Below are 22,956 nucleotides of genomic sequence, written 5' to 3'. Positions count from 1 at the left end.
AAAGCTAAACACTATAGTAGGGATCTCAATAGTTGTGATATGAAGATGTAACTAAGCTAGTTAACAATGAAGTATTTTATAGAAACTGCTCCACATGAAAAGGAAAAGGACAGGACAAACTGCTTGAATTCTGAGTGCTCTCCAACTGCCCATGTCAGAGGAAGTCCCTCTGCAATACAGAGGAAGTATCCTCGCAGGCTCAGGGACAGACAGGCCCCACCGACTCTCTCCCAGAGAGCCAGCAACAGGAGTAAAATAATGTCCCTTGTAGGGTACTGCACCCTCCTGGCTAGCATACGGACTTACTGGCCCTGACCCCCAGTACCTCAGAATGGAGCTGCACTTGGACAGGGCCTTTAAAGAGGTGGTTCAGTTAGAATGAGGCTGCTGGGGGGCCCTTATCCGATCTGTTCCAGCAGAAAGAGAAAATCTGGACAGACTCTGGGACACACACACAGAGAAGGTGGCCATCTATAAGCCACGGAGAGGCCTCAAAAAAAAAAAAAAACCAAACCTGCCAACACCTTGATCCTGGGACCCCCAGTCTCCTGAGCTATTACTGAAGCCCCCCAGTCTGTGACAGTTTGGTATGGTGGCCCCAGTGGACTGACACAGTGTGTACCACGTTTAAACTGGGTTAAATGTGTATCAAAGTAAACTTCCTGTGCGCACAGACTGGCTGCGGTGCCTGTATCCACAACTGAAAAACAATTCTTCAGCTCCTGGCCGATCCTCGAAGACTCAAACCTGCTCTATCTGCATTCCCAGGAGGAAATCCAACTGGTCTCAAGCGTCCGATCAAGTCCATCTCCAAGAATTAAAGAATTTACACTCTATTTAAGCAAACCCCTGCAAACACATCAAAGTGTAGGCTTTCCAGGAAGCAAGTTACTTTTTATTTTCAACTGGATGGGCTACTATGATAACTATTTACTTATAGAATTTTGATCTTGAGTCATTAGCAGTATGCACGAAGGTTAAAAATAAATAAATAAATAATTCACCTACTGCTTAAGGAAACCGTAACTGGAGGGCACACTTGCTCTCTTTTTGCTTATTTTCCCACTTGTTTTTCATTAGCATTGAAAGAGGAAAATAAATTCCCGTGTTGTCATTTTGTGTCTGCACAAGAACAAGATACTAACCGTAAGTATTTGGACAGCACATTAATAGCATCCATGGTGTCTTTGTTTTCCTTGTACAGTACAAAGTGGCAGTAACTTCCCCTAGATTTTGGCCAAGAATGTTTTCTTGGATCTTAAAAGCAAAAAAAATTAAATGTTACACAGACCATAATAAAAGTGCTCTAAACATAAGCTTTAGCTTATGAAACCTACACGCTCATTTTTTGCTAGAGAACCTGAGTGAGAAATCCGATCTAGTCTGACAAGAAATACAGGTTAAGTGGTTACAGCTGTGTGGACTACAGGTATGACACTTCCTGTGACTGGAGACTGCACATGATCTGTCCACACTCACAAACAAAAGCTGAAAGGCAGGCTGTGTGACAAATGAGTACGACTAACCAACCATCCTCACACAGAGCAACTCCTCACACACAGGGGTCCCCACTCCCCAGAGGCGTTTACTTCACAAGCGCGTATCTTCTTGGTGGGTAACTGGCTTTCTGGAACACACGTGTCCAGAAGGAAAGAGAATTCCCCTTGGAATCTACAGGCCCTGCCTCATATCCCAAGCCAGGAGTTCACACATACTTGCCTCAGCAAGGATGGGGACAAAGCTTGTGAGGACTTGCCTTAGTGACACGTTCAAGCTTTCCAAAGGCCACTTCCTTCACAAAAGTTGAGTTAATCCTAGGTGGTTTACAAACGCTTCCCTGGCAGAGAGCATGGCTAGCATTCAAAACGTAATGGTCATGATTCTTGGGGAAAAGGAAACTCTAAAAATTAAGCCAGGTTAAATGTTAACTTTCAATGTGACCTTCTGAACTACAGTTAGATTATTCAACTTTTTGAAAAGTGACCAATATGTCCAGGCTTTGGAAAACATTTAAAAATTTTCTTTTAAATGTACTATCATCAGAGATTTTTTTTTAAATATTAGGATTTAAACTCTGATCGTGAAAAATCAACACAGTTTGGGAAAAACAGGTAAGCCACAACCCCACTTCCAGATGCTGTACAATGATGTTCCTGCATCTTGAGCGACACACAGCAGCAAATGTCATCTGTACACATCTAATTCACTTGATTTCTACAACTTTGTGAAAGAAAAACTGTGGAAAAAGTATTTCATACAATCCTTAGAGTCTTCTTCTAAAAATGTTCCTTTGTCTTTGTCCCTAAAAATAATCCTTTAGGATGAACTCGTGAATCTGTCCTCTTCAGAGATATAAGAAACTTCTGGTACTGAAGTTGCTGGTACATTCCGCTTTGTCAAGGCAAAAAGCACTCTTGGTACGTTAGTGATTTACGCTAAAACGTAAACAACAAATGAATCAATGGATCATCTTGCAAAACCGCCACAGCTTGCATGCTCAGCGAATTGCTTTCCCTTTCTGATAAATGTGAAGGTAAGTCTCTTCTGTCTTGGACAACAAAAATATTACAAGTATTTCTTTGGCTCTTCGTGGGAATTCCTCGCAATTCATCCTCAGAAAATTGTGAATAACAGTATTATTTTTGGCTTTCCATCTAGCTCACCAGTTAACCAAAATTGTCTTCTACTTAGCACTTGGGAGAAAAATCATTGGCATTTCATTTTCTCTACATGAAACACCAACCGCTCTTACCTGCTGCAGTTCTGACCTCTGTCCAAATGCACAGCATAAAGAGCACAAGAGAGCAATGTTTAATTCGTAATAATATTAAAGTGCTTTAGAGGTGAACATGCAAATGATCGCATGGAAATTTCCTACCAAGAACTGCTACAGTACCTGGTAGTTATGTGGTGGGTTAACAGCCATTCAGACGTTAACAATGGAATGTCACAGAGGCAAACAGTGAATGAGGAGAAAACTCACCTATAGGTACCAGCTTCCCTGTCTCAGCCTCCTCACAAGGGCAGGTCTTTTCATCCTCAGAGCTGCACTGTCCGTACCCAAGGGACGCAGCGTAAGGTTTACGACTGAATACAGTGCGTTGTCTACCCAACACTAGTGTTACAAGGCATGTTAACTGGAATTTAAATAAAAGCTTAAAAAAAAAAAAAAAGACCTAATGCAAAATGCTGCCCCATCTAGAGATTCGTTTTCACAAAGTGCTACTTGTGATTATCTTTTGGTGGTGACACTGCATGTAATTATTGTTTAGCTTTGTCTTTTTCTGTGCTTTATGAGTTTCTGGCATTGAGTTATAAAGATTTTTTTATTCGATAAAGATTTGAGAATTCCTTACAGAAAACAGCTCCTGAAAAGATAAATTTGAAGGGATTTAAGATGATTTTAGAGACTTCTATTTAATGCAATGTTCAGACCTTTTTTGTATCATTGCCTGACAAGTCATCTATTGTAAAAGACGTATTTGAGATGATTGGGGGAAAAACTGAATGTGCACTGGCTACTGGATATTAATAAATTATTGTTCGTTATGTAGGATGTGATAATGGTTTGGGGTTTTTCTCCGTAGCTGCTAAATACACACTGAAGTATTTATGAGTGAAATGAAGTGCTGCAGAGAATTTTCTTTAGAACACTCCACAAGAAAAATGAGCAGGAGGAAAAGATCAAGCAAAAACAACAGAATGTAAACAATCTTGAAGGTGGCTGGTGGGTCCACAGTGGTTCAATATATACCACACTCTGTGCTTGTTTGAAAATATCCATAATACAACAAAGTCGAAAAAACCTTGTGATCAGAAATGATGTAGTGGAACTGTATGCATCCTTAATGACCCCCTCAGGACCCCTTCCCCTTCCCAATCAACTATAATGGCGAGAAATGAATGAGGCTACAAGGCTAAAAAACTTAATGCCTAAGAGAAACCATGACAACCGAGCATGAGTTTTGGCTCACAAGCATGCATCTTTTATTAGCAAATCCAAGCACTGCACATGCATAGCATTATCTCCTCTGTCACTAACATTGACGATTCTTTTTCTAGGCACACTCAGTATACAAAATAGTAAGCATATGCATTAATTAACCGGGAATATTTTGAATAATGAAAAAATCCGCAAGACTCAACTTATTCTGGGTGAATGGGACTTTCTAAAACTCTAAATCCTTGGAATGCTAAGGAGCATTATGTAGCTTTGTAATTTAAGAGAATTAAAAATGACTTTCAGACTTTTTTGAGACAGCCTGTTTTAAAGATAGAATGCAAAGAATTCTCAGGCTGAGATCACAGAAAGCAACCTTCTGATGGTCTGATAGGGCAGTGCCAGTTCAGTAGAAATAGAAACCAGAGAAAAAAAGAAACCACATTCGGGAAGGGTCAGGTATGGAGCACAGAGATCCTCATGAATAAGGAAGGAAAAATGTAGCTCTAGAAAGAGGACATGATGGTGTAGCATGCAGAACATTCTTTCCTTCTTATTCAAGGCCATTTCCAGGACTGCATCGCTGTACACTGACCTTCCAGCTATCACTCTCCTCCCAGAATTTCTGCCCACCCTCTCCACTGGCTCTTTCCCTTCAGGAGATCAAGACGCCCAGGACTCTTCCATTTTAAAAGTCAAACTTGCATCCCTCTCCACCATGCTGCCTTCCTTTCTCCTTCTCTTCATAGCTTATTTTTTTTTAAATTTATTTAGTCAAGTAATCTCTACACCCCAGGTGGGGCTCAAACTCACGCCTGTGAAATCAAGAGCCACACACACCTCCGAATGAGCCAGCAGCGCCCCTCTTTACAGCTTATTTCAAATAGCATTCCATACTGGTGTCTTCCAGCGCAGCCTACGGTGTCAACCGGTTCCCAATCCTATTCTACTGGAGTTTCTACAGCAAACGCCCCAATGATATCGATGTGGCTATAAACTGACAGATTGATTTCAGAGTTCTTCTCTTGCTGGACCCATCTGTAGTATTTTCCACTGCTAATCACTTTAGTTATTGGCATTCCCTCTTCCTGTGGATTCCACAATACCAGCCTCTCCCAGAGAGTTTCCTTCTTATCTGTCTGGCCCTTTCTCTGGGGTCTCTGTGGATTCCTTTATCTGGGTAGGTATCCCTGCTGGGATCCATTCCTTTCAGAAAGTATGCAGGAACCTCTACATATCATGTGGCAGATTTTTTCCGTATTTTTACTTAAGTCTTTTTAAAAAGATGTCCTTAGAGGCATTTAGAATATATGATCTATCTGAAAATACATATTAGTTTACCTGACTACATGGCTTATAATAATTAAATGATATTTTCAGAAAATACCGTTAGGCATGGTTTGGTAGGTGAATCAAGGTGCCCTGTCTATCAGACTGGATTCACAAACAACATAGCTTCGGAGGTAAAACAGCTGGTAATCTGTGGTGTCTGGGCACCATGATGTCTACGTTTTAGGATGCATGGCTCTAGCTGAGAAAAGTTTAGGTGAGAATATTGCCAATCTTCTTAGTAACGCATGTAACGATATCAGGGTATGGTAGGAAAGGAGCGCTAAAAACACTATAAGCTTAGCTTTGCAATGAATCTCTAAAAGCTAATTTATTCATATGCTCAAAACGGTAAGTTGTCATTGGTACTGGACTCTATTTGCAGGGGCATGAAGGGTGGTCTTTGGATCCCAGCTCTCCCGACTTTTCCAACAGTCTTTAACTAAGGCACTCTTACTGGTGGGGAGTTGGATCTGCAACAGATGAACACAGGCCCTCCTGTGTTCTGTCTGGGGCTATGAGGAGGTGGGTGAGAATGGCTCAGACCTCCAGTCCACTTTGACCAAACGCCAAAACGACTCAAGCTCAAGAGGTTTAGAACTCTATGCAGGTGACGATCCAATCTGACCTGCCTTCATGCTTCCTCCAGTGAGAAATTCCTATTTTACTGAAGATGTGCAAGGGAAAGAGGGAGGGTGGTTCAAGTCCTACAGAGCTCAGCATCTCACCTAAAAAATCTTAAGGAAATTTCTTATTTGGAAAAAAAGAAGATGGGTATGGCTTAGGCATAGAGAATGTGGCTAAAGACAGAATGTGAGAGATCTGATGCCACTCACTTGAGGGGAAAGGGTGGGAAGACTCTCAGGGCCACCATGACAGTGCAAATAAATGCCCTAACACCCCTCTCTGCAAGTCACAAAGGCCAGCATCCTCTAGGAAAGAAAAATAATTTCTAAGCAGCAGCCAGTCAAAACAATCCAGGTTTTGCTAACCTGCTTCCTCATGACCACACTCAGCAGAATCAAGACCTTGCCTTTAAAAGGGGGCTGTTGCCCAACATGGGGACTGCCTCTCTACAAGGAACGGCTCACTAGCAGCCGCGCTCAGCCTGGGCTCCTTGAGAGAACGGGAGCCTGAGTGCACCATGGCACCCTCTCTATATCCAGGACAGTAACCAGCCATCTGCCAATCTTGGGAGAAGGCAAAAAAAAAAAAAAAAATTCACTCAAATCACTTTCATTAATGCTTCTGAACAGCCCTGGCTGGAGAATCATTTTATACGGTGACTCAGACATCAAAGAAATGTGCAGCAAGCAAGACATCAGCATGTGGCTCGAGGAGTGATTAACCACCCATGCCCTCAGCTGTTCCAGAATACACCATCTCATTTCCTTTGCAGTGTCCACTGAGAAGTAGCCTCCAATGTCCATCTTCTCCTCCTACCTGCTCAAGATTTCTCATTTCTGTGTCACTACCCAGACATACTGAACCAACTACATTATTTTTTTTTCAGGCACAGCTGAACCTTATTTCTGTGCCCATTTTTCTTATAATGGCCTCATTTCTCTAGATTCATAGTTACAATTAAGGCTTCTCCCACTCACGCATTAACCTGAGAGAAGACTGACAAAGCATCAACAGTGTGAGCAGTCTTTTGTTACGCAGTCTTCGAGTTTTGCTCTGACAAATATATCTAGAAATAACTCTTCCCTAATAGAAGCCATCAAGCGTAGGGGACGAGGGTGAGGAAATATCTTTTTCCCCACTGTCATTTTCATTAGAATTTTGTCTGCTGATTTGGCAGACGACCTATTTTTTAAGGATATAGAAATTTTCATGGCTATAGAAAATACATTAGACTTGTTTCAAGTGAATGATATACAACAAAAGATGAGCATGGGCAAAGGGATATTTTCCTGTATATTCCATGGGGTTTTTTTTTGTCTGAGTGAAAAAACTCACAGTTGGAAAGCAGAAGGCCTTCCATTATAGGGGCTTGGCAGAAAATATGCCACTGGGATTTGGGGTTCACTGAAAGCTTTCTTTTCTCCATTAAGGCACAGAATGAGCAATACCCTTCCATTTTCTTTTTGAATTACCGCTGAGCCCATTCTGCTCCTCAGGGAACGTATCAAATTCCTAGCACTGTCTCTTCGGCACCACTGTCACTATGGCAAATCGTGACTCCCAAAAGAGACCCAGTGCTCCCAACCAGACACATTCTACAGGGCTGCTCTGTGAACGTGAAAGCTATCATCCACCTTCTCTGAAAGAGTGACATGGCCAATATCCTCTCCTGCCCACCAGCCAAGTAGTCCTGAAACATGAACGGGCAAGAGCAGGAGGAGCAGGACGGTCCCCGACAGCACAAATGCCAGGTCACTCGCACACTTACTTGCCAGAGCCTTTTTCCCAGCTGCATGGTAGGCTACAATATATTTCTTCCCCTCTCTGTCCTCCGTTTTTGTCTCTAATCCTGGAAACAGAGATTTAATCGCTTGATGGATGACGGTTCTTTTTTCTTTGGTGTCCTCAATAACCTATTAAAAACAGAAATACCGCGACTAGTGATTTAACAAACATCAAATAGGGAGATAACACTAATGAGTCAGTAAAAACACGAGTCGTGTTATCAACCGTGTGAAGTAACAGAGTCTGTGGGTAGGATTGCTGGATCTCCCAGAGCTCCGTAACGCTGCTCATCTTAAGAGCCTGTTTACTGAGCATGACCGCCGCCAGGCACAGTACCAAGAACTTCGCAGTCGTTGGCTTATTTAATCCCCATCATCTCCTCACCATGCCATCCTTACACCTGCTCGGAGAGAAGGAAAACGAAGCTGACAGAAGTGAAGGAATGTGTCCCAGCTCACAGCTGGAGGAAGGCGGCGCCAGATGTGAAATCCAGGCTGTGAGACTCCAGAGGCGCCCATCACAGACACTGCCTCTCAGGGACTCGGGGCTCTCAGATGGCGATGTCGGCAAGCTGGGTCTTTGGAGGATCACACATTCAACTCCCTGGAACACTCCAATCTACAACTGCCCCATAGTGAACCCTATATTAGATGAATTATTTTATAATGATGTTCTAGAACATTTGTTCATAATAAAAAATAAAATCGACATCAAGAAAATGTAAACTTATTAGTTATAGAACCATTGTTCAGGGGCGCCTGGGTGGCACACTAGGTTGAACGCCTGACTCTCAATTTCGGCTCAATTCATGATTCTCAGGGTCGTGGGATCGAGCCCCGCGTCGGGCTCCAGCTCTGCACTGGGTGTGGAGTCTGGTTAAGATTCTCTCCGCCCCTTCCCCCTGCTGCACACATGTTCCCTCTCTCAAAACAAAACAAAACAAAACAAAACTGTTGTTCAATTTCTGAATGTCTCACACTAAGAAATACATTTCGTATCTAGATTCAACCACCAGAAGTATGTATGTGTATATGCCTTACTAAATACCTAAAATTTTTTTAGAAAAACAGTATTTATCCTTAATGTGTACAATACATTCTTATTTTCTGTTTTATCGTATTGCATTCACACAGATGTCGGTTAAGTTCTACTGAACTGATTCCATGACCCACTGAGGACTGCAATCTGCAAGCTGAAAAACACCAGGATACATTAAACTACTTGCTAAACTTAGTAATATTTTAGTAAAATTAAAAATGTAAAAGAAAACAAACTACATTTTAATTACAGACATGTGACATTTTCATATTAAAAATGAGTCTAGATCTGGTATTTACTGAGCACTGAGCTGGAATCAAACTTTGTACAGATGACTGAACACATAGTTAGACTTCAAACATTTGGCAAGTCCGTCCTCATTTTACAAACAAGAAAATGTGCCCAGGCTTTATCTTTAAAGGTAAAAACATTCAGTAGATGTCATGATTATAGGTTTTCAGAGGACACTGAGATCTGCCACTGTGCTGTACAAGCAAGAGAAACCTAAGCCACCCTCCTGGACAGCTCCCCAAAACAGTTCTTTGTTTTCTTTTTGGCACTGCAAGATTTTGTCCATTGGTAAATTCAGTAATTGATGAATCCTAAAACTGTAATATACATACTTTGGGGACATTTCGGTGGATGGGAAGAAGAGCCAAGGGTTGGGGGAAGATAATGAATTCTGAAAAGTTATGGTAAGCTCTTGTTAACTGGGAGTGATGGAAACCGGGATTTCAGACAACCCCTAATCAAGTAGGTCATTAAACTATGGTATAAAATGAATTTAACATAAACTTAAAATTCTAAAAATCTTATGCTACAAGACTCTTAAAATCTTGTATCACCTAGAGCTGCGCTATCCTGTACGGCAGTCATGAGCTACAGATGGCAACGGAGTCCCTGAATGTGGCTAGTCTGAACTGAGCTATGTTACCAGCATAAAAGAACACCAAATTTTGATGATTAAGCAGGGGGAAAAAAGAATGTAAAAACATCTCATTTGTAAAAAAATATATATATGTATATAGATTACCTGCTGAACTATTCTATTTTTTATTATTTTTTAAAATTTATTCTTTTATTCCAGAGAGAGCAAGAGTGGGGGAAAGGGCAGAGGGAGAGGGAGAATAATCTCAAGCAGACTCCCAGCTGAGTGCAGAGCCCAGTGTGGGGCTTGATCTAATGACCCCGAGAGCATGACCTAAGCCGAAATCAGGAGTCAGATGTTTAACTGACTAAGCCACCTAGGTGCCCTGAAATGATATTTTAAAATGTACTAGGGTAAGTAAAATATAATGTAAAAATTAATTTCACCTCTGTAAGTTTTTAGAAAGTTTAAAATTAAAAACATGGCACGCATTATAATTCCACTGGACAGCACTAACTGAGAATAAAATTTTCATAACAAAAGCTTTTGAAAAGGCATCCACTATTGCATTTAGTAGCTCAGCTCTCCTTTTCCTCCACAGTGGAAGCTGATTGAAGTTGAGCAGAGAAATCTCCCTTCTCTTTCCCCAACACCTCTCCCTCTAAAAACCCACCTGAGACCCAGAGGCTGTAGGAGGCAGAGCCAAGGCCACAGCCTCCCTAGCAGGCCACACATCTGATTGTCAGGCTGTCCTAGTCTTTTGGCTACAGACACCATGTGATAGAAAAACTACTCTATGATTCCGAACAATACCTTTCTTTGTTGATCTGTGGTCATGTATAAAATTTTCTTAAAACAAAAACGTTAACTTTTTTTGTTATAGTTTATCTGGATACAGGTTATCTGCCACTGACAGAAACATTTTTTTAAAATTCTACTTATTTATTTATTTATTTGACAGAGAGACAGAGCCAAAGAGCACAAGGAGGGAAATGACAGAGGGAGAGGGAGAAGGAGATTCCCCTGCTGAGCAGGGAGCCCCATGCCCTAAGGCAGACGCTTAAGTGACTGAGCCATCCAGGCACCCCAATAAAAACATTTTTAGTGTAGTGCTCTTTTAGAGCAAATAGAGCAAGGCCATCCTTTTATAAACTACTGTAATTTTTCTAATAGACACTTTGATATGTTCACCCAAAAAGAAGCACTCAAAACTCTAAAGAAACTTTTCCATACATTTTTGTGCTATTTACCTCGATGGCAACACTGGTTTCCTTATTTTTAAAAAGCTGGAGTTCTTCTAAACGCTGCTTTTCTTCAGCTGTCAAAACCGTAAATACATCTTCTGAAGGATCCTTGAAAATAATGATGAAACTCTCAGTGAGTCAAACACAGAATTTAAAGCTGTTAGAGATCTGTATTTCCAGGATCTCCAGGAAATGCTATTTTATATAGAAGGTGACTTTTGCTGGAGAGCTGCTCTTACCTCCTCATCCACTGGGACAGACAAGTCATCCAAATGGCTGATCTGTCCATCTTTTCCTATTTCATGAACAACGAAGTCGGAGTACCTAAAATGAAAAGAAAACACAAATTTTCAAAGCATTAACATTTTGCTTCCTAGTAATTTTAGGAGAAAATTTATTAACATTAAGCCTTGTTGTACGAAACAGGGATTTAAAAAACAAACTTCAGTACAAAATTCACATGGAGTTATTTCTTCTGGTTTCTTAATGAATTCTAAGCCATGGCTTGGCTTTGTATTGGAATGTAAGGGCCCTCTGAACTTCTAGAATATTTTTTCAGAGAAATGCATAAATCAAAGCATAGGAATGTTACAGAGACAGTCCATACTAAAGTGAATCCTAAAATATGGGACGGTTAATTAAATCGGAACCCTGTGAGTCTACCATGAACCAACCTGAAGCTTACATTTATGCTAAATACTCTACACACATTACTTAAAATCCTCTCAAAAACCCCAAGATGGTATTAGGAGCCATTTTCTGGAAAAGGCTACCGAGGCTCTGAGTTAAATAAACTCAGTGACCGGACCAGACTCACACCCAGATCCACCTGCTTTCTACTGTAGATGTGGCACATTTAGGTGAAAGAGCTGAGTTTAAGATTTGAAAACCAACTCAAGAGAAAACTTAAGACCATTTACAATAATGTATTTTAAAGAAGTAAACAGCACTCACTCACGTATGAGCAAGGCATGCCACAAAAATTATTTTTATTTACTCATTTCATCTTTAAATGGCTTCATCTGACTATTTAGGCAGCTCTTCTCCATCCCATTCTGTAAGGATCTATTTTATATTTTTATTTTAGCCAGAGGCTTCCACTGAGGTTAAACAATAACTTTGTTGTTTAACCCTTAAACTGTTCCTGCTCCCCTCCCCCCAGGGGACTTAAAAACAAGTCCTGGAAACCAGCTCCAGGTGTGGAGGCCAAGAAAAACAAGGCTGTACCCACCTCTGAGTCTAGCCCTGACATAAGTACAGCCATCTTGGCAAAGCAAAAGCTGGCACCTTGCACTGTAAGAGTGCGTTAGCATAAGAATGGCCATCCTGAAGGCCAGGAAGCCATTTTACTGAGCGTCCGTAACCAGCCCACAAGGGCGCGTGTAACTTGAGATAAGAGAAAGTAGCTAAAACCTGAAAAAACAACTTAATCATATACCACCAGGGTGGTTAGGTGGTGGTGCCACAGGGACCAAATGTTGAAGAAAAACAAATAGTTAACTTGCAGAGATCACAATCCTGCAAGACAGGAGTCTCCCTTGGTTTGCAAAGGTCCTGGTGATTTACAACAAAAAGGGCTATCTCTTCAATGGCCCAATTTCCAGAGACAGATGGCTTAGTTCCTCAAGGCCTAAGATCGCCCTCCCCACCAGAAAACCGAAGGAGGCTGAGGCAGAAGGAAATGTAAATAAAGTTAAATTTCTTCTAAACTTAAGTCTCACTTAACCGCCAGGATGGCTCCAGGGTGACGCCGGGGTGGCAAAAGGTTAAACAAAGTTAAACTGTCAAAGTGGGGCACAAGATATGTCTATAGCTATGATAAAGTGCCTTGAAAATTATATATAAACCCTTGGCTTTGAGTGCTCGGGGTCCTTGTTGAAACCCGCTGCGCCAGGCAGATACTTGGACCTCAGCTAGCTGGAAATAAACCTAGCTGTGTGACTTGCATTACTGAGAGTGTTCTCTAACTGAGGGGTGGTCAACTCCGTACCCTAACAATTCCTTTGTCACCATCAGTAAACAATTCTTGGGGATAGAAAGCTAAAGAGAAGAATAACCAGAGGGCGCCTGGGTGGTTTAGTCATTAGGAGTCTGCCTTTGGCTCAGGTCATGATCCCAGGATCCTGTGATCAAGCCCCACATCAGGCTCCCTGCCCTGCGGAAAGCCTGCTTCTCCCTCTCCCATCCCCCTGCTTGTGTTCCCTCTCTCGCTGTGTCTGTCAAATAAATAAATAAAATCTTAAAAAAAAAAAAAAAAGAAGAAGAAGAAAAAGAAATAGAAGAGCCTTTTGCTGGTTTCTTCCTCAAGAAAAGAACAAACAGAACGAAAATAACTTGACACGTAAATAAAAACATACCTTTCTTTCAAGATGCCTGAAAATCCCTGATGAGAACTTACAAACTTGGTGATGCCAACATCAAGTTCAGTGAGGCCGTGCTTCATCATGTCTGCAAAACTCTCAGCTTCCTCCTCCTCCTCACCCTCCTCCGAAAGGCCATCTTCTTCCTCCTCCTCCTCTTCCTCCACCTGCACATCAGAATTCTTTCTACCCTCTTTGGCACTTACAGCTGTGGGCGGTCCAGGCACGTCTACACGGCCGGGAGGAGAGTCGTGCTCCAGCCCATCCTGACCTGTGGTCAGACTGCCATCCAAGACCTTCTGTCTCTTTGCCTCCTCAGCTGAGGCCACACAGTCATTATCTTCGACAGCATGAGACCCACGTTTCAGCGACACACCAGTCACTTCTGTCATCTCCATTCTTAAGGCTCCAAAAAAACATTTAAGAGAACCTTTTGGGAAGGAAGAGAGAGAAGGAAGTAACAATCACTTCTGTTAAGAGGTGTTAAGGGGGGGCACCTGGGTGGTTCAGTGGGCTAAGGCCTCTGCCTTTGGCTTGGGTCATGATCTCAGGGTCCTGGGATTGAGCCCCACATTGGGCTCTCTGCTTGGAGGGGAGTCTGTTTCCTCCTCCCTCTCTGCCTGCCTCTCTGCCTACTTGTGATCTCTGTCTGTCAAATAAATAAATAACAATCTAAAATTAAAAAAAAAAAAAAAAGAGGTGTTAAGGGGTGAGTTTCAGCAAACAAAGGCACAATTAACTTTGCTTCTAGGATCCTAAAACTCATTTATTACAATAATTCTTCCTGATGCTGGCACAGAAAAATGGCACAACACTTCTGCATAGAATTTGAGTGTGTTTCATAAACCTTAAAAAAATGTATGTTCTTTGACCCAGAAATACTACTTTCAGGGATTATCTTAAAATAACTGAAGTGCTTAAAATTTTTGTTAAGTGTTTCAAGTTCAGCTGTAAGAATACTCATCTCAGTGCTTTCATATTAGCAAAAAACTAAGAACAATGATGCCTGGGTACATAAACTAAACTGAAAGACCCTCACTCCGCACCCAAGAACCAGACACCACGTCTCCACTGGATGCAAGTCGCAAGAGGTGATTTATTGTTTACACAAGGCGCCTGCGGACGCATCAGCCTCCTGTGGACTGAGCGTGCCGGGCTAAGTTGGGGAGCAGATTATATAGGGCAGGGTTGGGGTGGCAGGAAGCGAACTTACAGAAGCAGATGCATGGTTACAGGGATCTGATTGGTTAACTTAAAATCAAGCATAGTCAGGCGTTGGATTCAAGGCAAGGACTCAGCCGTTTGTTCTGGTGGGCCTTGCCTCAGCACTCTGGAAAGTCCCAGGTACACTCTGTTTCTCATTTGTCTTCCCTTTTGACAGGCCGGTTGACCATAGACATCCTGGTATGTATTGCCATCCGGCTATGGGGACAATAGGTTACTTAATCAAGCCTTCAGCAAGGGGACAGGGGGTGCTGTGGGGATATCAGGTTACTTAAACAAGCCTTTAGCAAGGGGAGAGGGGTCTTTCAAAACAATAAGTCAAAACAGTGTGAACAGAAACTGGGAAAGGTGGTTACTTCTAGGACATGGTATGGGTGGCTGAGCACAACAGGGTGACCTGCTGTTTTTACTGAAAACCGCAGTCAGGCCACTTGAACTTTGTTTCACGAAGATTATCATCCTTTCAAAAAACTCATTAAACAAAAATAGTGCATAAATACACTTACTGACATGAATGCATACTTGTACCATATGAAAAATAAAAAGCAAAGGGGATGCAGAGTTGCTTACTGGGTAGAGAGTTTCAGTTTTGCATGATTAGAATGAGCCCCGCATACTGGTTGCACAACAGTGTGAATGTGTGTAACACTGTTGAACTGTATGCTTCAAAATGGATTAGATGGGGCACATGGGTGGCTCAGTCGGTTAAGGGTCTGCCTTTGGCTCAGGTCAGGATCCCTGGGTGCTGGGATCCAGCCTTGCGCTGGGCTCCTTGCTCAGCGGGGAGTCTGCCTCTCCCTCTGCCCCTCCTCCCACTTATGATCACTCTCAATTAAACAAATAAAATCTTATAAAAAAATGAATAAACTGGGATGCCTGGGTGGCTCAGGGAGTTAAAGCCTTTGCCCTCGGCTCAGGTCATGATCCCAGGGTCCTGGGATCGAGCCCCATATCGGGCTCTCTGCTCAGCAGGGAGCCTGCTTCCCCCTCTCTCTCTGCCTGCCTCTCTATCTACTTGTGATCTCTGTCTGTCAAAAAAATAAAAAAATAGGGACGCCTGGGTGGCTCAGTTGGTTAAGCAGCTGCCTTCGGCTCAGGTCATGATCCCAGCATCCTAGGATCGAGTCCCACATCGGGCTCCTTGCTCCGCAGGGAGCCTGCTTCTCCCTCTGCCTCTGCCTGCCATTCTGTCTGCCTGTGCTCACTCTCTCCCCCTCTCTCTCTCTGATAAATAAATTAAAAAAAAAAAAAAATCTAAAAAAAAAAATAAATAAAATAAAAAATAAATAAAAAATAAAAATAAATGAATAAACTAATGTTACATGTTATGTGTATTTTGCCATAATTTAAACAACACAGATTATCATTTAACCAGCCCACACATAATGTAATGAAGGAAAGTCTAAGAAGCCATACATACTTCCCAGTACTGAGCAGCTTGCCAGCCGGGTAACATGTGGCAATCAAAATAAATACATTTATTGATCTTACTTGGTACTCTTGGTGAAATAAGGATAAAAGTTTTCCTATGTTAATTATATAGGGAGATGACTGCTCATGAGCTCTCCCCGGATCTTCTGTAGACTTCGTGCAACAGGTGCTGAAACTGTTCCTCACCTACAGAGATCAGACACACTAAATAGCAAATCTCTAAGGAAAGAGTGGGCCTGAACAACCAGCCACCATGAACGGCCACTAACATCACAACAGACAGACAACCAGACACACCATAAGCCCCTGAAAGCACGTGCTATATCATCTGTGAAGTATTCTTCTTCTTCTTTTTTTAATCTTACTTACTTATTTATTTGACAGAGAGAGGCAACCAGAGCAGGAACACAGCAGGAAGTGGGGGAGGGAGAAGCAGGCTTCCCGCTGAGCAGGGACACCCGATGTGGGGCTCTATCCCGGGACCCGGGACCATGACCTGAGCCTAAGGCAGACCCTTAACCGACTGAGCCACCCAGGCGCCCCCTCTGTGAAGCATTCTAACTGACTGGAACTCGATGTCTAGTTGGTAGGTTAGATGGCATACAGAGACAGAAGGTTTTAAACCCCACCACAGGGAGGAACTAGCAAAATTCTGAATGTGGAACACTACAAGGACAAAGACAGTTCCTTCACTAATAAACAACAAATGGGGAAAAAGGGAGGGGAACTTAACAGATAAACTTAAAAAGAAATGCAATGAGTGGATTCTTCTTTAAATAAGTCAACTATTTAAAAAACTGTTTAGGACAATCAGGGATGCAGAAATACTGGTGATATTTGATGACATTAAGGTAGTATTATCAATTTTTTTTTTTTTTTTAAAGAGAGAGCATTTGTATGTGAGAGTATGCAGAGGAAGAGGGACAGGGAGACCCTCAAGCAGACTCCCCGCACACGTGGAACCCTACATAGGTCTCTATCCCAAGACCCTGAAATCATGACCTGAGCCAAAATCAAGAGTCAGACAAGAGTTGGACACTTCACTGACTAAGCCACCCACGGGCCCCAGTACTGTCAACTTTTTAAGGTACAATTACGTTACTGTGGTTACATTAAAAATAGAATTCTTATGTTTTAAAGATACAAAGTGAAATATTTATGGTTGAAAATTATGAAGTCTAGAATTTGCTTCAGGATAATTTACCAGTGATGAATGGAAGTGGAAAAGGTATAGATTTGAAACCAGGTAGGTAATTACTGAAACTAAGTGATGGTAACAAAACAACTTCTACTTGGAGCTTTTGTTTTTCTTACAAGAAATTTCAAGCCTACAAAGTAGAAAGAGATACACAAACTATTCTGTTCCAATCAAGCCACTGATGTTTTCCCCTCTTCTGTCCCACCCTCTGTCATCACCTGCTCTTCCGACCAGTTCCAAGAAACTGTCTCCTCCACCCTCACTTCCTCAAGTGCCCCAAGCCTTAGTATCTGTGAGCCACCACTCGACACTCCTGCTCCTTGGTCCTGCTCCATGATCCCTGCTAGACCCCAAGCAAGTAACAACCCTACTGCCTCCATCTGTGCTCCTTGTTGCTGCTGGAGAAAACCACACCCGGTAAGGAGAGTTCTTCTCTTAACGACCGACCGCCATCCCAGGTAGGGACAGGCTTCTCTGAGTCCTGCTGGCCATCCACAAAGAAAACGGAGATTACCTTATCAGAACCACTTCCCTAAATACAGCAACCTTCTTAAAAGAATCCGTGGTCACCTGAACACTCACTCCACCCCCTCCACAAAACACCGAGCACCCTGCACCCTACACCACAAAAAGACACTGTAGCAAATCAAATTACTGCCCCACCTTTGTGGGGCTAACATTCCTTCGAGGGAAGATCCGGCTTCTTCCTCCAACACACCAATCCAATTGTTTCTTTAAAGTTCCATGATGGCGTCCTTGTGCCCAAACCACAGCTGTGCCATCCTGGCTCTAACTGACATCTTTTCCCAAAGGGACATGGTTCACTGCTTCCCTTCCTTGAAACCCTGCTTCTACTCCTTGCCCTTCTCCTGACTCTCAAGCTGCTCTTTCCCCTTCCTTCTCTGCTGCCACTTAAATGGGGGCATCTCTAGCTTCCCACCCATCTTGTTCCCAGCTCCAATTCGTCCAGCCGAGACCCCTTTCCAACTTCCTGCATTGCCTGGGGGCCCAAAGTAACAGTGAGGACAGCTAAGCAACTGCAGAGTGTGCACGCGAACGCACTGAGGCCTCTCCTTGGCCCTATGGCCTGCGGGGGGGGGGGGGGGTACCCCAGAGATTACAGCTCTGGCTCCAGCTTACCCAGCTTGGAAGAGCTGAACCAAATGCTCAAATTCAACATGCCCTAAACTGATCTCAGCGTTTCCCACCTTACACCTCTTACCTCAGGGGATGTTACCACCAAGGTCAGAATGTGGTCATCAGCCCAACTCCTTGCTCTTCCCTCTGCCCATATCAGTGATTTCATGCAGACAGTTCCAGAAGGTTTAGAACAGCACTGTTATGCCATCCCCGGAATAAGAATATAGGCAGATCATGCATATGAAGTATCACCCACTGGTTTCAACCCAGTCTGGGGGTTGAGTTTCTTTCTCTGTAAGGCTGAAAAATGATGATTTGCTCAGAGGTCTATAATAGCTGTTCCCAGTCAACTGTTGGTCATTAATATTTATTATGGATGGTTTACACAGCAGAGCTGTACTGCTGAGTCTGGGGAAAAAACAAAGCTTCTTATGCTTCTTTTGTTCTCTGGGCTAATGATTAAACATGGTTTCCTCATTCAAATACCATTTAATTTTAAGAGACCCTCATAGCACTGCCAACAGCACCAAATAAACAGGCCTTTAATATTCTTTGGCAGTTTTTTCCTTGATACTTGTAGATACTTGTCTAATCTCTTTTTCTTATTATGTTTTACTGTAAAGACAAGCTCATTAACTAATCTAACTTTTGTGTTCCCAATTAAATTATAGTTTTCATTTGTTTTAGCCAATGGCTCTTTCACAGGCATTAATTATTAAAGTATACATAGCATCAATATCTATAAATCTGTTAATATATATTTTGCTGGCACTTGGGTGGCTCAGTTGTTTAAGCAATTGCCTTCGGCTCAGGTCATGATCCTGGACTCCCCAGACTCAATCCGATCTGCATCAGGATCCCTGCTCGGCAGGGAGTCTGCGTCTCCCTCTGACCCTCCCCCTTCTTACCCTAGCACGCACACACATGGGCACTCTCTCTCTCCCAAATAAATAAATAAAATCTTAAAATATATGTATATTTTATATATTAAATGTATATGTATATTTTATATATTATATATATGTGTGTGTGTGTGTGTGTATATATATATATATATATATTTTTTTTTTTTTTGGCTAAGTTCTTTCACTGGGCCTAGAAGATAAAAACTTATTTAACTAGAACAGCTGTGCAAACTTCTGGACTAGGAGAGAGCAAACTCAAATTAGTGCCATTTTCATAAGCAGGAACTACATAGAAGGGGAGACTAAAATGCAATATAATTTTTAAATGGAAGGAGGGAGGGAGCAGATCCTCTGAACATGGAAGGGGCTGGGAAGAATTCAAGCAGAAAGATAAAATCACCCGGACTGGGGCACCTGGATGGCTCAGTGGGTTAAAGCCTCTGCCTTCGGCTCAGGTCATGGTCTCGGGGTCCTGGGATCGAGCCCCGCATCGGGCTCTCTGCTCAGTGTGGAGCCTGCTTCCTCCTCTCTCTCTGCCTGCCTTGCCTCTCTGCCTACTTGTGATCTGTCTGTTAAATAAATGAATTAAAGAAAATCTTTAAAAAAAAAAAAAAATCACCCGGACTGCCCCAGTATGATTTTCCTAAGGAAATCAGTTTTGCATTCAGGAAAATCCAAATATAAATATTCAAGCACTGTACCTCACAGCTGGAAAAAATGACTGGCTTTTTAAGAAGGGGAGGAAGGGTGGAGGGTACAGCTTCAGGAGTTTTTTTAATGGTATTTAAAAAAATGTTTTTAGGGGCATCTGGGTGGCTCAGTTGTTAAGCGTCTGCCTTCAGCTTGTCTGCCTTAAGATGGGGTTGTGATCCCAGGGTTATGGGATCAGATGCATTGGGCTCCCTGCTCTGCGAGGGGCCTACTTCTCCCTCTCCCACTCCCCCTGCTTGTGTTCCTGCTCTTGCTCTCTCTTCCTCTGCCAAATAAAAGTAAAATCTTTAAAACAAAGTTTTTAAAAAAAATGTTATGCTGCACAAATACACAATCCAGAACAACAGTCAAGCAATATAGTCACAGTCAAGTAATATAGACCAGAAGCTTGATCCTGGAACCAAGAAGAGAAAGAATCTACTGATACTTTCCAATGAACTTCAAAGTCCTACAAAATTTTTTGAATACAGTACTAAAAAATGGGGTTTTGTCTCTTTTATACTCCAAATGACCCAAATGAGATGAGGAATATTAGATTTTAACAATTTTTAAAATAATTTTTTAAAAGATTATTTATTTATTTGACAGAGAGAGACAGATTACAAGCAGGCAGAGAGGCAGGTAGGGAGGTGGGGGAAGTAGGCTCCCTGCCGAGCAGAGAGCCTGATGTGGGGCTTGATCCTAGGACCCCGGGATCATGACCTGAGCCAAAGGCAAAGGCTTTAACCCATTAAGCCACCCAGGCACCCCTTAACAATATTTTAAAGTCTTTTACATTAAAATTAGATTCACCAATAAGATTCCTTTACACCCACAACAAGAAATGTTTAGCATTCTCAAAATTGTAATACAACACTGATAGTCCGTTAACATATTTCCTGCAAAGTGAACATCTTAAAAAAGTCATATTAGTCTTAATTCTATGTTCAGAATACAACATCCACTTTTTAAACGCATCCATCCTCTGCAAACTGTCAATAATCCCTTTAGCTCACAATAAACAACCCTTTCCCCAGGGCAGAACACACACTACACTCTAACATGCAAAATCATTAAGTCCATCAGATTCATTAATTCCACAAATATCTGTGGATCCCTTATAAGTCTGCCACTAGTCTAAGCACAGGGGGGGAAAAGGGACAATTTCTTGCCTTAAGTTTACATTTACTTAAGGATATATCAATGAATAAAGTAATAATCTCTCAGAAATATGCATGCAGAATTATAAATAAAGCACAGTAAAGGGAAGGAGAGGAAGAGGAGTGCTATTTAGTGAACATCTCTAAGTAGATGTCCTTTGAACCTCGACTGGAAGGAAGAACTAGACATGAAGAGATGCCTGTGGGGTGAGTTCCAGGCAGTGGGACTGGCACAGGTAAAGGACCTGAGTCAGGAGCAAACTTCGTCAACAGATCAGCTAGACTGTAATTTCTGTCTCCTATTTGGTGGTAAAAGCTGTTTTATTAATACCCGTATCACCCCAGCTTCCACCAAAAGTTATGTGCAAAAGGTTAGGGGTCCCAGGGTGGCTCAGTGGGTTAAGCATCTGCCTTCGGCTCAGGTCATGATCCCAGGGTCCTGGGATTGAGCCCTACATTGGGCTCTCTGCTCAGCAGGGAGCCTGCTTCTCTTTTTCCCTCTCCCTGCTGCTCCCCCTGCTTGTGCTCTCTGTCAAATAAATAAAATATTTTAAAAAACAAACACACGCATAAAACAAAAGTTGTTAAATTAATATATGCAGATTGTTGGCTACTTGCCTAATGACTGAACATAATCACTGCCTATCCGTCCCCTTTTCAATATGAGTGTACTGGCTTCTTTTTGACAGATCCCTCCACTGTCAAGGCATCCCCAAACCAATGGGGGATACCTGTTTTCACAGATCAGACTGGAGACTTGAAACAAAAACCCTTCATAATCCTGTATTTTCGGGGGGAAAAAAAAAAGTGGTCTGACAGCGCGATCAAATCGTGACAAACGGAACTCTCCAAAGCCTACTTCCTGGCAGGCGCTAATAACCCAGGCAATAAGGATGTCCTTCCAAACCTCTCAGTGCTGGGCTGGCGGTAAGGACTCAGCGCGGATGAGTTTTCAACAAGCACAGCAGCCCCTACAACATCCACTCACTGAACGCGGACCCGGCGGAGGGCTGGAGATAGGACTCTTCGGCCCCAACTTGTTCGCTCCTACTCTGGGCAACGTGTAGTAAAGCAGCAGCTGAGTGCCTGCCTGGCGTGCAGGAAGCTCGCAGTAAGCAGTGATGGATGAAAACGAGGACAAAAGCACGTGGGCTTCACCCCGCAGAAGACCGGCCCCGCGAAACACCCGAGCCCTTAAGGCTCCGGGATACAGGCCGGTTTTCTCCCCAGCGAGAAGAGTTTAGGGAGCGTCCCGGACGAAGAAAGGGAGGAGAGGGGCCTGGGCCCGCGGGCTGCGAGCCGCGCGGGGAGGCGGGAGAGCGCGGCGCCCCCTGCCGACCGGCCCCGGGAGGGGGGGCGGGGCTGGCACCGCGGAAGCAGGACCGCCGGCTCCAACCGCGCTCTCGCGGGCACTCTCCGTAATGGAGGCACCGTGGGCGCTCCGGGGGCTCAGGCCGCGGCCGGGACGCCTTCCCAGTCTGCACTGCCCCTCAGGGCGAGGCCCTGGGGCCGGGCCGTCGGCTAGCCGCGGAGCCCGGGGGCTGCGGCGAGGCCACGCACTTACCCGGGGCCTGGGAGCGCGGGCGCGGCACCGGCCGGGCGGCGAGGGGGCGGGCGCGCTGCTCCGGGCGCAGGAGGGCGGCGGCGGCGAACGCCACTCGGAAGAGCCAGCTGCGGGGGCGTCCCGACATAGGCAGCGCGGCCAGCGTCTTCAGCCCCTGCGCCGCGGAGCGCGCGCGTGGACTCGCCGGGGGCCGAGCTCTCACACGTGCCGCGCAGCGACGCGCCGCCGCTGGTCGGCCCCACCCCCGGGGCGGAGCCCGGTCTCCGCCGGAGGCCCCGCCCCCGCGCCGGGCTCTCTCGGCGAGACCCCGCCCCCTTTCTGCAGCCTGGTGTCCCAGCGGCCTCGCGGAGCTGGATCTCGCTGGTCCCTTGAGGCCTGGCAGGCTGCGGGGTGGGGAGCTTGCTGAGGCCCATTCGCCTGGGCTTTGAGCCCAGCAAACAGTAATTTCATCGT

General features: G+C 43.7%; 1 protein-coding gene across 2 annotated transcripts in view; it reads right to left on the bottom strand.

Annotated features, from left to right (window-relative positions):
• PUS7 (pseudouridine synthase 7) overlaps positions 1–22,749 on the bottom strand; it is a 57,372-nt gene extending 34,623 nt beyond the window's left edge. Inside the window, exons 1-6 of one of the 2 annotated variants that reach the window (XR_006609595.1) lie at positions 22,504–22,749; positions 13,189–13,621; positions 11,071–11,155; positions 10,838–10,939; positions 7,665–7,809; positions 1,146–1,257 (exon numbers count right to left, since the gene is read on the bottom strand). Coding sequence is in view for 1 of the 2 variants with exons in the window: in XM_045089676.1 (XP_044945611.1) it covers positions 1,146–1,257; positions 7,665–7,809; positions 10,838–10,939; positions 11,071–11,155; positions 13,189–13,621; positions 22,504–22,630 (1,004 nt within the window). In the remaining variant the exon portion in view is untranslated. The remainder of the gene's footprint in view (positions 1–1,145; positions 1,258–7,664; positions 7,810–10,837; positions 10,940–11,070; positions 11,156–13,188; positions 13,622–22,503) is intronic. The other variant, XM_045089676.1, reaches the window with a different exon arrangement.
• Between the last annotated feature and the right edge of the window lie 207 nt (positions 22,750–22,956).

The sequence above is a fragment of the Mustela putorius genome, unplaced genomic scaffold (assembly GCF_011764305.1).
Source record: "Mustela putorius furo isolate JIRA1106 unplaced genomic scaffold, ASM1176430v1.1 tig00003845_pilon_pilon_pilon, whole genome shotgun sequence".
Taxonomy (NCBI): domain Eukaryota; kingdom Metazoa; phylum Chordata; class Mammalia; order Carnivora; family Mustelidae; genus Mustela; species Mustela putorius.
This window is presented reverse-complemented; position numbering and strand designations above follow the sequence as displayed.